The sequence below is a fragment of the Ammospiza caudacuta genome, chromosome 2 (genome assembly GCF_027887145.1).
Source record: "Ammospiza caudacuta isolate bAmmCau1 chromosome 2, bAmmCau1.pri, whole genome shotgun sequence".
NCBI classification, from domain to species: Eukaryota; Metazoa; Chordata; class Aves; order Passeriformes; family Passerellidae; genus Ammospiza; species Ammospiza caudacuta.
The window spans coordinates 48,735,584-48,748,483 of record NC_080594.1 but is presented as its reverse complement, the minus strand read 5'-3'; the positions used below and the strand labels follow the sequence as shown (position 1 = coordinate 48,748,483).

General features: G+C 41.1%; 1 protein-coding gene across 1 annotated transcript in view; it reads left to right on the top strand.

Annotated features, from left to right (window-relative positions):
* CRYL1 (crystallin lambda 1) overlaps nt 1-12,900 on the top strand; it is a 51,686-nt gene continuing 38,786 nt past the window's right edge. Inside the window, exons 1-3 of the mRNA XM_058824725.1 lie at nt 1-120; nt 2,803-2,910; nt 9,911-10,037. Of these exons, the coding sequence (XP_058680708.1) occupies nt 89-120; nt 2,803-2,910; nt 9,911-10,037 (267 nt within the window). The 5' untranslated portion in view covers nt 1-88. The remainder of the gene's footprint in view (nt 121-2,802; nt 2,911-9,910; nt 10,038-12,900) is intronic.

Genomic DNA, 12,900 nt, shown 5'->3' with positions numbered 1-12,900 from the left:
CCGCGGGCGGGGCGGGCCCGCTCGGGGCAGAGGTGTCTCATCCCGCTGCCCATCCCGCTTCTCCCTCCCGGTGGCGGCGGTCGCAGGCATGGAGCCCTCGCAGGTTACCATTATCGGCAGGTAAAGCTCTCGTCCCCCGCAGGCGGGGACAGCGCCGCCGGGAGGATGTTCCGGCGCGGCGCCTGTAGGACGGATGCCCGCGGCGTGCGAAGGGGCTCGGGCGCCTCTCCCGGCTCGGTCCGGCCTGCGGGCAGGGGGTTCGGGGACTCAGTGCTGGGTACGGCCCTGCCGCAGCTGTCCCCAGTGCTGCGGCTGCCGGATGTGACAGCAGGGCAGGCGGTGGGTTCTCCCCAGCCGCGGGGGCGAGCTGCTGCTGGATCTCGGGACGTGGTGGGATGCACCTGCTTGCCTCTACTTAGAGTGCCTTTGTTTAAGCCCCTGACAGCTCTGTGCTACTGTAAAAAAACAACATACAAACATCTTTACCGAAGTGAGTCGCCCTTTACGTCTGAAGGACTGCTGTCCCTTTTCATTGCAATGCCTTTTGTGTGTCTAAGTGCAAGAGGAGCGGAGAAATCCAAGCACAGCTTAACGTCCTGTTAGTCAGCTATGTCAGGAAACTCCTAAGTTGGTCTTAAACACTCCTGAAGCAATATTGACTTGCCACAAAAGTCAGCAGTATTTCTGGCTTGTATGGGAAGGCATTGTTTCATCCTCTCATTGAGCTGAACCTAAAGTTCTTTACTTGAACAAGAGTCAGGAGGGGAGAGATAATAGGTGCAGGATAGTAACAATCCCCTGTGCACCACTGTACCTTGGTGCTACAAGTGTGGGCTGGAGCCAGCTTTATCAGCAAGACCACTCGAAGCCTCAGGATGGGAGTTTGGGTGCTGCTGTGTGACACTGACCAAACTGGCTCCTGCTGCTGGTACTCAGGGAAATTTTGTTCACTGTAGGTGTACCTGAACAGGTAGGTCAGGAGAATTGGGCTCTTGCCTGCTGTGGCTCCTGTGGCACTACTGCAGGTTTTGGTAGCACCTGTGGAAGTTGTGTGAGCAGATTTGGTTATTAATATTTTACCTATCACTGAGCCCAAGATGACAGCGCCTAAAGTGTCAGAAAGCACTGTCTTGGGGTGAAATATGACAGCATCAGGTTGTGATGATGCTGTCATGCACAATGCAGTAACGGTGCAGGCCTGATACCTACCATTGACTTACTTTGTGTGCTCTGCGGTTCAAAACAAAAAACCCACAATCTTAGAAACCTGTATTAAGGATTTTTTTTTGTATTTTAAGGAAATTTAATTTAAAAGTGCAATTTAGAAAGGTTCTGCTACTTTGTAAAGATGCTGGTAGCTCAGATGTGCTTATGTCAGGTTGAAGTGATTCACATGCTTTTATTTTATAAATATTCATTAGCCAGGAGGCTGCAGTAGCTAACAAACCTTGACTATGCCTATTCTGTAAGTTTGTTCTGTTGCTTGCCTCAGAATTGATGAACTCTGGGCTTACTGCAAAGAAGTTGTTTATTTTTACCTTTAAATGGTAGGTTTTGAGAGAGACCTCACTGTCTGCTTAACAGCAGTAAATGCAAAACTTCACTTTTTTTGTCCAAGTTATTTCCACTGATTCCTGCTATTTTTTGAAACTTCCTGTTTTAATCCTTTTTAAAAAGATATAGTTAAACCAAAGGCTGAGCATGTTTCCTGTTTTTTCTTCCTTGTTTTCTCATCTGCCCTATTACTTCTGACTTTTGCTCCCCTTTTAATGTTTTATTGATGCCCTAATGGCCTTGAATTTTTCAGTTGCCAGACATCACTAAAGTTTAATGCTGCAAATACAGTGATCTTGGAAGTGAGAGGAAATGCATGTAATTATCAAAACCCCCACAGTAACAATCATGGATCTTGAGTTCTGATCTTGTCTCTGTTATGGATTTTTTTTTTCCAAATTTTTTGTGATTTCAGGTTACTTAAGCTTGTGACACTGTGCCTTGGTGCTTCCATTTGAAAAGACTGCCTGCTACACATCTAATGAAGTTAGAACCTGCATCTCTTTAAGAGAGACAATAAAATTGTCAGTTACTACAGATTTCCTCCATGTGTTGCTCAGTAATATGATTCACCAAAAGATGTAGGCAGACTGTTCCTATATGTATCCAGCGTGATAAAGTGCTTAATCTAAAAATAAAGGTAGTTCTAGAAGTGGCTAGGTGGAAAAATGGTATCAAAAGTATGCTCAGTTAAGATTTCTTTTGTTTTCCCTTTTCATGTGCTTGGGATACTTTCTGAATTGCTGAGGACCTGTGACTTCAGTAGCTGGGCCTTGGGTTTTCTGATCACCTCTGAAGCAGGGTCCTGCACTCTGGGATCAGTGGACTGCTGCCTGTCTTCAGTCTAGGAGCCGAACAGATCTTTTAATTAATTTATTTATTTAAAATCTCTTAAAAATAAATGCATTAACCAAGTCCAGATTGAGATTGTGGCTGACAAAACTGTTGGTGATTGAGTCCACTATCCCACAGTAGTGGTTCCTCCTATTTGAATTCTGCTCTCCTTTTTCTGTTCTGTTTTGGGGTTTTTCTTCCCTGTTATTTTCATTCCAGCTTTCAGAGAACCTGTTATACACAGCCAGCAAAGTATTTCTGTGTTAGAGGGATTATTTCTCATCAGTATGTAACTGATCTTTTTATCAAATAGCAGAGAGTCCAAGCTCTGGTTTGGTTTTTGCAATGCTTTCAAGATCTCTTTCCCCCTATTAAATGCTGGTTTATTAATTGGCTGATATATTTTTTTTTCAGTGGACTCATTGGTCGCAGCTGGGCCATGGTGTTTGCTGCTGGAGGCTTCAGAGTGAAACTTTATGATATTGCACATGAGCAGCTAACAACTGCACTGGAAAATATTCGGTGGGTAACCTGACTTGAAATAACTGGAGTTGGAATAAAACTGTGGGATTTTTGTAATTATGAGTGAAAAGCCATGTCTTGTTATTTCAGGGAGGGAGCATAGATTTTAGGCTTTGAAGAAAGCTTTAACTTAGAAGCACAGGTTAAGATCAGAAGATCTGTACTTCCAAGTGTAACTGACATTTCTGAAGAGAAATTTAATTTTTAAGTTATTCAAAATCTTACATTTAAATTCAATTTTTTAAGATAATGCTTACCACCATTAGGTTATTTATAGACTAGGTTTAAAATATATGAATGTAAGAGTTTTTCCACAGAAAGGCAACAAAGTTTTTCCACAGAAAGGCAACACTTTTTCAAAGTGGAGGTAGGTTAAGTTGGATTGTTGAGAAGCCCTGCTACAATTATTAGCATTTTATACCTAGTTTTTAAACTCTTAAACTGGTGTTTTTGAGTCCTAGAAGAACAGGTTGCTAGTGTCATTGGTCAGATATAGTTGAAGCAGGAAGCATCTTTAGAAGGAGTGCCAGTGTGAGGGTGTGAACCTGATGTCACTCCCACCTGTTGAGTCCAGGGGACCTCCAGCCCTCTTCTGTTGCCCATGGCACTGTGGCTAAAGCCTTGTGCTTTTGGTACTGCTAGAGCTACAAGTTCAAGTCTTGCCTGTCTGGCTCCTCCCCCAACCTTCAATGCCAACAAGTTAATTATCTATTCTGTCACTCTTAACTGGATTTCTTCCAAGTATTTCTCTAACCTTCCCTTGAACTGATATAAATCCTTCTGTGGCCTCCTTACCAAAGGACTTTGTGTTCTGCAGATTTACTGCTCATTGTGTGAAGAGCTGTTCCCTTGTGTTTGTTTTGAACCTGGCTCCTAAATTACTTTAATTGACCCCTAATTCTTGTGTTAGAAGGAACATGTCTGCTTGGTCTGTGCTTGTCTGCACCCTATTCTTGCTGGGCCTGAAAATACAGCTTTTATCTGCCTGTGAGTGAGGGTGAAAGTACATTTATAAAGTGGTTCTGTGCACAACCTTATGTTGCTGTATTGGCATTTAATGCTGGACTTCAGATGACTTCACAATTAGCACCAACCTAAATGCATCAGCTTTTCCTTCATGATGCCTTGGACTGCATGATGTCAGCTTGTGTGTCGGCTCTATGGGGTGTAAGGTGCACCTGAAAAAAAGTTGTGGTGTGCTGCATCCTAATTGCTTTCTGTAACAAGCCTTAAAGCAAACAGGAGTGACTTCAGGAACTTGTAGATCAGTTCAGTTGTTAGAGTTCAGAAGTTAAACTGTATGTGATGTCTATTGAAATCTGCTAAAAAAGGCTTGATAAGAGAAGAGTGGGAAAATCTATCCCCTCTTTTTTTTTCTTTCCAGGTAGATGTTAGACCAAACATCTCTGTTGCATCACGTAGATGACACAAACTTTTGGGTTTTTTCAGAGTTGCTGTCATAGTTGTAGCCACAATGAGACTGGATTATTAGGTGGCAGCTTTGTGGTGTTCATTACTAAAGCCCCATATTTTTTCTTATAGCAGCATGAGGATGTTAGCCTTCCAAGGTTTTCAGCTTGGAAACATGAGGCATAGATTGTCATGTGTAATAGGATAGAGTGCTATTTAAGTGGGTCTGTACTGTTGTGTGCCTGTGTGTGTTCTCCTGCAGGAGTTCACAGAATCACCAAATGGATAGTGTTGGAAGGGAGTACTGAAGGTCATCTAGTCCTACCTCCCTGCTCAAGCATGGTTTTCTAAAGTTCCTTGTATCCAGACAGCTTTTGAATGGCTCCAGGAAAGAGACCCTACAATCTTTCAGAGCAAGCTGTTCCAGTGTTTAGTTAACCTAACAGTAAAGAAGCTCTTCCTCTTGTTCAGGTGTAACTTGCTGTATTCCAATTTCTGCCTGTTGTCTCTTGTCCTATTGTTTGGCACCACTGAGAAGAGCCTGAATCCATTTCTTGACATCCTCCTTTAAGATGCTTATAGACATTGTTGGGGTCCCCTGTGTTGTCTCTTCTCAAGGCTGAACAGGCCCAACTCCATCAGCCTTTCCTTGTGGGAGAGATGCTCTGGCACCATAATCATCCTCATAACCCTCTGCCGGACCACCTCCTGGAGCTCTGTGTCTTTCTTGTACTGGGGAGCCCAGAACTGGATGCAGCACTCCAGATGTGCCTCATCAGGGCAGAGGAGACATCCGGAGCAGGATCTCCTCCCTTGACCTGCTGGCACTCCTCTTCCTAATACATCCCAGGATCCCACTGGCCTTCTTGGCCACAAGGACACTGCTGGCCAAGACAGCTTGGTGTCCACCAGGACCCCCAGGTCCTTCTCCAAGAGCTGCTTTCCAGCAGGTCACCCCCAGCCTGTGCTGGTGCCTGGGGTTATTCCTCCCCAGGTGTAGAACTCTGCATTTGCCTTTGTTGAATTCCAGACAGTTCCTCTCTGCCCTTCTCTCCAACCTGTCAAAGTCCTTCTGAAGGGCTGCACGAACATTTGGGGCCACTCCTCCCAGTTCAGTGTCATTGGTGAACTTGCTGAGGAGGCACCTGCCCCTTCATCCAAGTCATTGATAGGTTCAAGGCAAGTTCAGTTGAGTTCAAGGCAGGTTTTGCCTCTTACATAAGATGATCTTAACTTATAATTAACTTGTGTATTTTGGCTACTGTAACACCAGTTAAAAAGCCTAGTTTCAGGAAAACATAGTTTTCGTGACAAGAATACAAAGCTACACAGTTTCTTCAACCACTGCTTTAATGATTGATCATATCTTGATAGATACAAACTTCTTTGCACTCATTTCATAGCACACAACCTGCAGTAAATCACAGTGATTTACTGATGTGGTACTTGTGTAAGAGCTGGAGCTTGAGCAGGTAATGCATGCTAACAGGAGAGCAGCAAGGGGATATCTGTCTGATAGAGCCAGCTGGTGACTGGTTCTCTGAAACTGATGTAATTTGCTTTCCTTTTTCCCTCCAAATAGCAAATAGCTTTAGGGAAGTTTTTAGGCTTAGGGGTTTTGTGGTTTATTTTGTTTTAGTATTGGAACATATTTATTCCACTCTGGTCTGCAGTCCACAAACTTTTAGAGTATGGAGGTATGACTTACTGGGGAGAAACTAAAGTGTGCAGATGACTATTTGTAGTTTCCCTTTTCCAAATAAAAAGGGGTTTGAGTAGTAAGCAACACTCACTTTACTTCTAAAAGGAGATGTTACTTCTGTGAGGGCAGAAGTGGTACTTAATTATTTTATGTTGTTGCCTTTTAGTCCATTAATCCAGAAGTCATTGCCTTTTATATAAATTCAGAACATCTCAGTGTCTGCTCTAATGGAACAACCTTTTGTTCTGATGAAGAAACAAACTAATGAACACCCTTATACCACACAGGACCTACTGAATGCATGCTCTAGTAGCCTGCCTTGGGAAATGTAATTTTTCATATCCAGCGCGCTTTTTTTCTGCATCGGTGTGATTCTGGTTTGAATGTAAGGTTGCTAAATTTTGAAATAATGAGAATTAGAAAAACAAGTGTGCTATTCCTGAAAGTAGTCCTAAAACATAGGATGCAGAAATACTTTAGTGCATGCCCCTCTGCAAAAAATAAATTTATGGTTCTTGAAATACATAAACTTTTCTAAGTAGTTACTGTGCTATTGTTTTAAACATAATTATTCTGCTGATAAAGACTGATTAATTACCAGGCTTGCTGGTTTAGTCTTCCAGTCTGTCTTATGGACTGCTTTGTTGTATTGGTACTGTATATATATCAAGGGCAAAATGCAGCTTGGCTTAGGTCTTCTTTGATAGTTTTATCTATCTCCTTTAAGGGGAGAATCATCTTCTAAATAGATGATTCTTTTCAGAACACAGTTTGATATTGAGTGCCTGATGCTGGCACATTGAGCTTGTGCTAAATTGTAAGCTTGACTCTACCTTTTGATTTTATCTCTGCCCACTCACCATTGCCAAAAGTGCAATTAACTAGCTAGGCAAAACTGCTTCACTTGCAGAACTAACTAGAGAACATATTGATAGGCTTTGGAAGGGGATAGAGTCCTTCTTAAAAAGGTTCTGTCTGACTGTTCTGTCTGACTGAGATGAAATACCTCCAAAAGGACATGTTGTTTTTTCACCTCATTCCTGTGTGGTAGCCAGTGCCCATGGCAGCTGGAACAAATTATTTCAGTAAGGGTGATTTGTGTAATGACTAAAGTTGTGTTTTGAGAACAGTTTGGTATGCAGAGTAACAGGTTGTCCAAGGAGTCAGTAAAATCTCCTTTCCTGAAAGCTTTCAAGCTTGGCTACACAAAACCTACTTGGTGTGTTCTGTTTCGGGCTAAAGATGAGTGATGTTTTGGTTTGTTCTCACCATGCCAACTACCCTCTCATTTATCAGACACCACTGACTGCTGAATAGTTCTAGTCTCTGGACAACAGCAGCTGGCTGAACTTGTGAAGAACAGGGCTGGTGTTTTCTTCTCTTCCTTCCCTACTTGTTAGTGTGAGCAGTGTGGTTGTGATTAAGCAGCCTTATTTCTAGTAAGTATTTGCTGGTTGCAACCATGTGTGCTGAATACAAGTGCCCAGTAGTGGCTGTGGATAAAGGTGAAGCAAGTGGGATGTGAACAAGATGAGTTAAGTGTTAGCATTGCTTTCAGGGTCCTTCTGTAAAGACTTTTAGAGTAGGGTTTGTAAGCAGAAGCATTTTATGTGATTGGGAGTGTTCCTGTAGATTGGATGTCTTATCCTGAAGCAAATACTAGCCCAGTTCCCAGAATAGTGCTGACATGGGCAGACAGGTACAACAGTAAAACTCTGGAGGTAGTTGAAGCATAAGCTCAGAAAGGAAATAGTATTTTCTTATTGATGTGAATTCTTCATTCTTCAAAGACCTTACAGGTGAAACTCTGTGCTGCACATACAATCCAGCTGCAGAGTGAAGCTGTGGATATGGCTGCAGTGATCGCAGTCTAAGGTCATCCTAGGGACCAAAATTTCACCCCAAAAAAATTTAGGCTGTCTTCATTACAAAGTCATCCAGTAGAGGTCAGTGGTGCACTGCTCTATGTACAAACCTTTGTGTCTTATGTATGGTAAGTATCAGGGAACACTGGTTTCCCACAGTTCTACAGCAATCTAATACCCCATGGGAATATAATGGTGGTTTAGTGCTTGAAAGACTAAAATTTGTTTGTGGAACAAAGCAACCAGAATGGCTACAAGTAGATTGACAAAGGGTGCAAAAAATTTCCCAGGAGGGAAAGCCAAAACTGAAGTAATGCATATATTTCCTACTCCATGTTTTAACTGACTTAAATGCATGGCTAACATGAAGATTGGTTATGTTAATAGGAATGCTCTTTGTTTAGGAATTAAAAAAATCAGTCCAGCCTCAAATTCCAAAGATGAAGGTGGTAGTTTTGAAGGTTAACTAAGAAATTATATTCTGAGTGCACAGTGTATTGTTAGTGATTTGTGACAGAAAAGCAGAAATGCAGAATGGTTATCACTGGCACAGAAGGGAAGATATGAAAGAGGAGATGGGTGCTGCAAGGGGAAGAAAAATAGAAGCTGGATCACTTAGTCTATGACTCCAGCTTTTTTGAATCCCTTAGTCACCAGTCATGTACTGTAATTTTTGAGAACCTAGGAGAATAAGACAAATGTAGTATTGCAATGAAAGTGAACAAGAACTTCACCCTCTTCTTCAAAGAAGGAAGTAATTCTGGTAGGATCTCCTAAAATGTAACTTTTGTTTTGTATGTGTTTTACTGGGCAAAAGCACCTGGGAAATGAAGTTCTAATGAATGGATTGTAAAGACCTTTTGAATCATTCATCTTGCCTCACAAGGTGTGAGGGAGCCAGAAGTTTGGATTCTGTAGCTTAGGGCACCTGTTTCTTTTCAGATGAAGCACTGGCACCTTTAGTGCTAGAAGCCTTAAGTGTTGGATGAAGTTTCTGTCCAGCATGCTGTACATTCCCTGTGACCTAGGGAAAGGGAGCTGAAGATCCCTGTTTCCTATTCTTTGCCATAAATTGCTTAAGAAGTAGAAGTCTGTGCTTTTCAGCCATCTATTTGCCATATCCTTAATTAAGTTGGTAGGAAGAATAAAGGATTTTTTCTTTTTCCTGCTGCTATTCATTAGGTCAATTTCCCCACGTATTCATGAGGATCAGCAGTTTTTGCTGAATAATAACCAACAGCTTAGAGGAGTTCTGTCTTGAAACTGATGAAAACTGAACCAATTTAACCATGATAAAGACTACATCAAGGAGCTTTAGGTTGATTGTGATCAGACAGATTAATCCCACCTAATTTCTGTGGCCATTGTTCCTCTAAGCAGTTTATAATGGTTTTGAAAAATGGCTTACTTGTTCTGGATGTTTGAGGGCTTCAAACTATAGAGACCTTTTCTGAAGAAGTGGCATGTCCAGTCCCAGCCAGGGTGTGTACTTGAGCATTCATTTCAAGTTTAGTAACTATTTAAAATTTTCAACACTTGTTCTGTAGTCATTAAAAAAACATCAAAATGTAGGTTTGGTTTTTATGAAGGACTCTTGCCTGTATCAAATATATTTCTTTATTTCTATACTAGTAAAGAGGTTTTCCTACAGTGCGGCTTTGTAGCAAAAGAGCTGTTTGTAAAACGAGATGAAGTTTATAAAAGGGACCTTGCTTGCCATTAAATATGAGCCAAAAAAACCTCTTGCTGATTGTGCATCAGTTAAAACAAATTTGAAGTGGTGACCATCTGACATCTAGGTGTAGATCTTGGAGCTGTCTGTGCTTGAAGAGAAGAAAAACCTTTGATAAGATGGGGGAGGAAGGAGAAATTATTGCAATGAACCTTTATATTTTTGAATAGAGATGTGAGCAGTGGCATAACAAATAGTGTAGAACATGGTTTGTTAAGAAGGTTTTTTAAAAAATTGATGGTGGCTGAACAATGATAACGTGTTTAAATGTGTCTATGTTGTTTCCGTCAGCAAACAAATGAAAGAGATGGAGAAGTCGGGAGTCCTGAAAGGAGCTTTGAGTGTGGAGCAGCAGTTGGCTCTCATTAGTGTTTGTACAGACCTGAAGGCAGCAGTAGAGGGTGCTACTTTCATTCAGGTAAGCAAAGATTTGCTAGCTCATGGCAAATTGTTCAGAAAGGTGATTAAAAGCTGTGCTACACAGTAGGTGGGCACTGGAGAGTTCAACAGCATGACCCCATAAGAATATAGTCATGCTTGTTAAAGTTCTTTCTAGCCTGATGGTATTCTGGTGTGGGAGATCATGCCTCTTTGCAGAATTTTTAGCACTAGAGTCTTTGCAAGTTTATTCTGAGTTATGGGGGGAGAGGCTGGCAGCTAAGCTGGGAGGGAATCGGTGACCTCCATGTATAATAATGACTGTACCTGTTAAAAACATGAATGTAAGGTGAAGGTTGGCAGGACATATTTGGGGGACAGATTGTCATTTAGGGAATGCCACACATTCTAGAGCTGGGTCTAGAATGTAATTTTCCTCTCCATGTACCTAGTGAAGGCAGGGAGTATGACATATGGGATGACTCTTCTGACTGTGAGGGAGTGCTGTAACCAAACACAGCTATCCCAGAATGCTAGAGTATTAAAACCAGGGTTGATACATAGGTTTGAAATCTGTCCTGCTTAGTAAAAGTGGAATGGAGAACAAGCTGAGCTGCTAGGACAGACAGTTTGTGGCTGCTTAATTGTTAATATGCTCACTGGATTGGACATAGTGCAGAGAATAGGCTAATCTGGGATCATTTCTGGGATAAAGTATGAATGTGTTTTCATTAGGATCGGCATCTTCTACCCTAAATGGCTTCCCAGTATTATTCCAGTGTTGGATCCTTATCTGTCTCTACATGGATTTGTGCTGCACTCTCATTTACAGCTTACACTGTTTCAGACTGTAAATTCCCAGTCTGATCACCTGCAACATAACCCTAATAACAAACTGAACTGAAAAGAGCACAGACTTCCACACCTTTATTCCTCCCAATTTGATGAAGTGAGGAGGAGAGAATGGGAGGCATGGCAAAGCCTCATGCAGAAGTCAAGGTGTGAATGTACTCTAGCTTTTTACAGTGGTACACTGCTTTGTGTTCACTCCTTTTCTTCATAGCATGAAACTATATATTCACCCCTTACTCTTAAGAGTATCTTGCTCTTTCGTCACTAGCGAGCTCGAAACTTGTTAGTTTGCAGTATTGTGTTCATGCATGTATTGCCTATTTGTACTGAATTTAATTTGCAAATATATAGTCCAATCACTCAGTCTTGTAAACAACTTCTGCAAATGCTTGTGCTTGTAATAATATGGCCAAATTAAATTTCATGAGCTAACTTACAGGTCATTTATGAATGGATGTAACAAAGGGCACAGCTGTCTGTGAAACAGCACTGGCCAGCCTATTCCAGTGAGTAAGAACTGACTGTTCTTCCTACCTTTTGCTTGTGAAGGCTGTCTTCTTGTTTCCAGTATTCTCATAGTTCTTCTTGTTTTCTTTTGCTGTTTCAAGCATTTCTTACTACCTGGTATAGCCATATAGTGTCCTTACTTTCTCCTGTATGCTGCCTGTAAGGATCTGATCCTTCTTAGTGCCAACTTTGTATCTCTTTAGCATTCTGACTTCTATTTTATCATCTTATTTTGAACTAAAGCTAGCTGTGATGACGTTCTTGAGTCTTGTTGCTCTGGCAGGGATGTTGAGTTCTGGTATGCTATTGGTCCCATGAGAGAGGGTCTTTGACAAAATCTTAAGATTTTTGAATAAAGTCTTGCATGCAACATCAGATTAAAATCAAGGTCCCGCCACTATCAGTTCATTTACAAAATGGGCATTGGGCAAATATTGCAAAATCAAAGTAATTTTCTGTTAGAAGGAGCCTGTGGAACTCATTTGGCCCAACCCATTGCAGGACCAACTTGCATCAGCTTGCATAGAATTTGTGCAGTTGAGTTTTGGGTAAGCACTTCTGGTCTCTCTGGGTAACGTGTTACAATGTTTGATTACTGTCATTGCAACTTTTCCCTAATATCTAATTAGAAGTCTCCTGTTGCAACTTCAGTCTGTTGCCTGCTGTCCTACCAGCCTGCACCTCAGAGAACCTGGGTGTTCCTTTCAGGTAGCTGAATTCAGTGGTGTTGTGTTGGTAGTCTCCAAACAACAACAGTGTACCTGGGGTAACTGCAGCTTTCTAGCACTATTTTATGTTCCCTTAGTCTTCTTGATGTCTCTAAACATGTAGTATTTAGTATATCAATAAAAAGAAACAAAATAGCTGCAATATGCCCATGGATAACATGTGAAAACATGGTTGGCACTATTTGTATCAGGTCTCCAAACTATAGCATTAAAGTTTAGCTTTATTCAAAGTCTTAACAAATGCACAATGGAAGTGGGCAGGCAACTTATTTCAAATAGACTTTAATTTTATCTTAAAGGAGGGTGGTGGAATAGAATGAAACAATCTAGGCTCACAGCCTTATTTCAGCAGTGAGTAGACTACTTTATGACTGAACCATGTTACATTTAAGAAATGCTGCTTAGTGCAGCTTTGAATATGGAAGGACAAAATGTACTAATTTTAACTTCTGAGTGCAAGTGTTCTGACTTTTAATTACTTTAAAAATAAAATATTGGTTGCATTAATCTTAGTCAAATATAGAGAACTCAATTTTCATGCTTAATGATATAACCTACTGCTTAGCTTACTTCAGAATTTTTATGAGAACTCCATTTCTTTACCCTGGATATCAGTTGGTTAAATCTTAACTTCTTTTTAAATCTGGTCTTTGTAGATTAAGTCCACTAAAAGCTTTAAAAACTTCTTGATGTTTGCCCTCCATGAGTAAATTCTTCAGACAGTTGCCTTCCAAGTAGTTATAGGACATAACTTCAAACACAAGGGATAAAAAAATAAAAAAATGGAACTTCCCAAGTTAAATCAGTGAAGATACA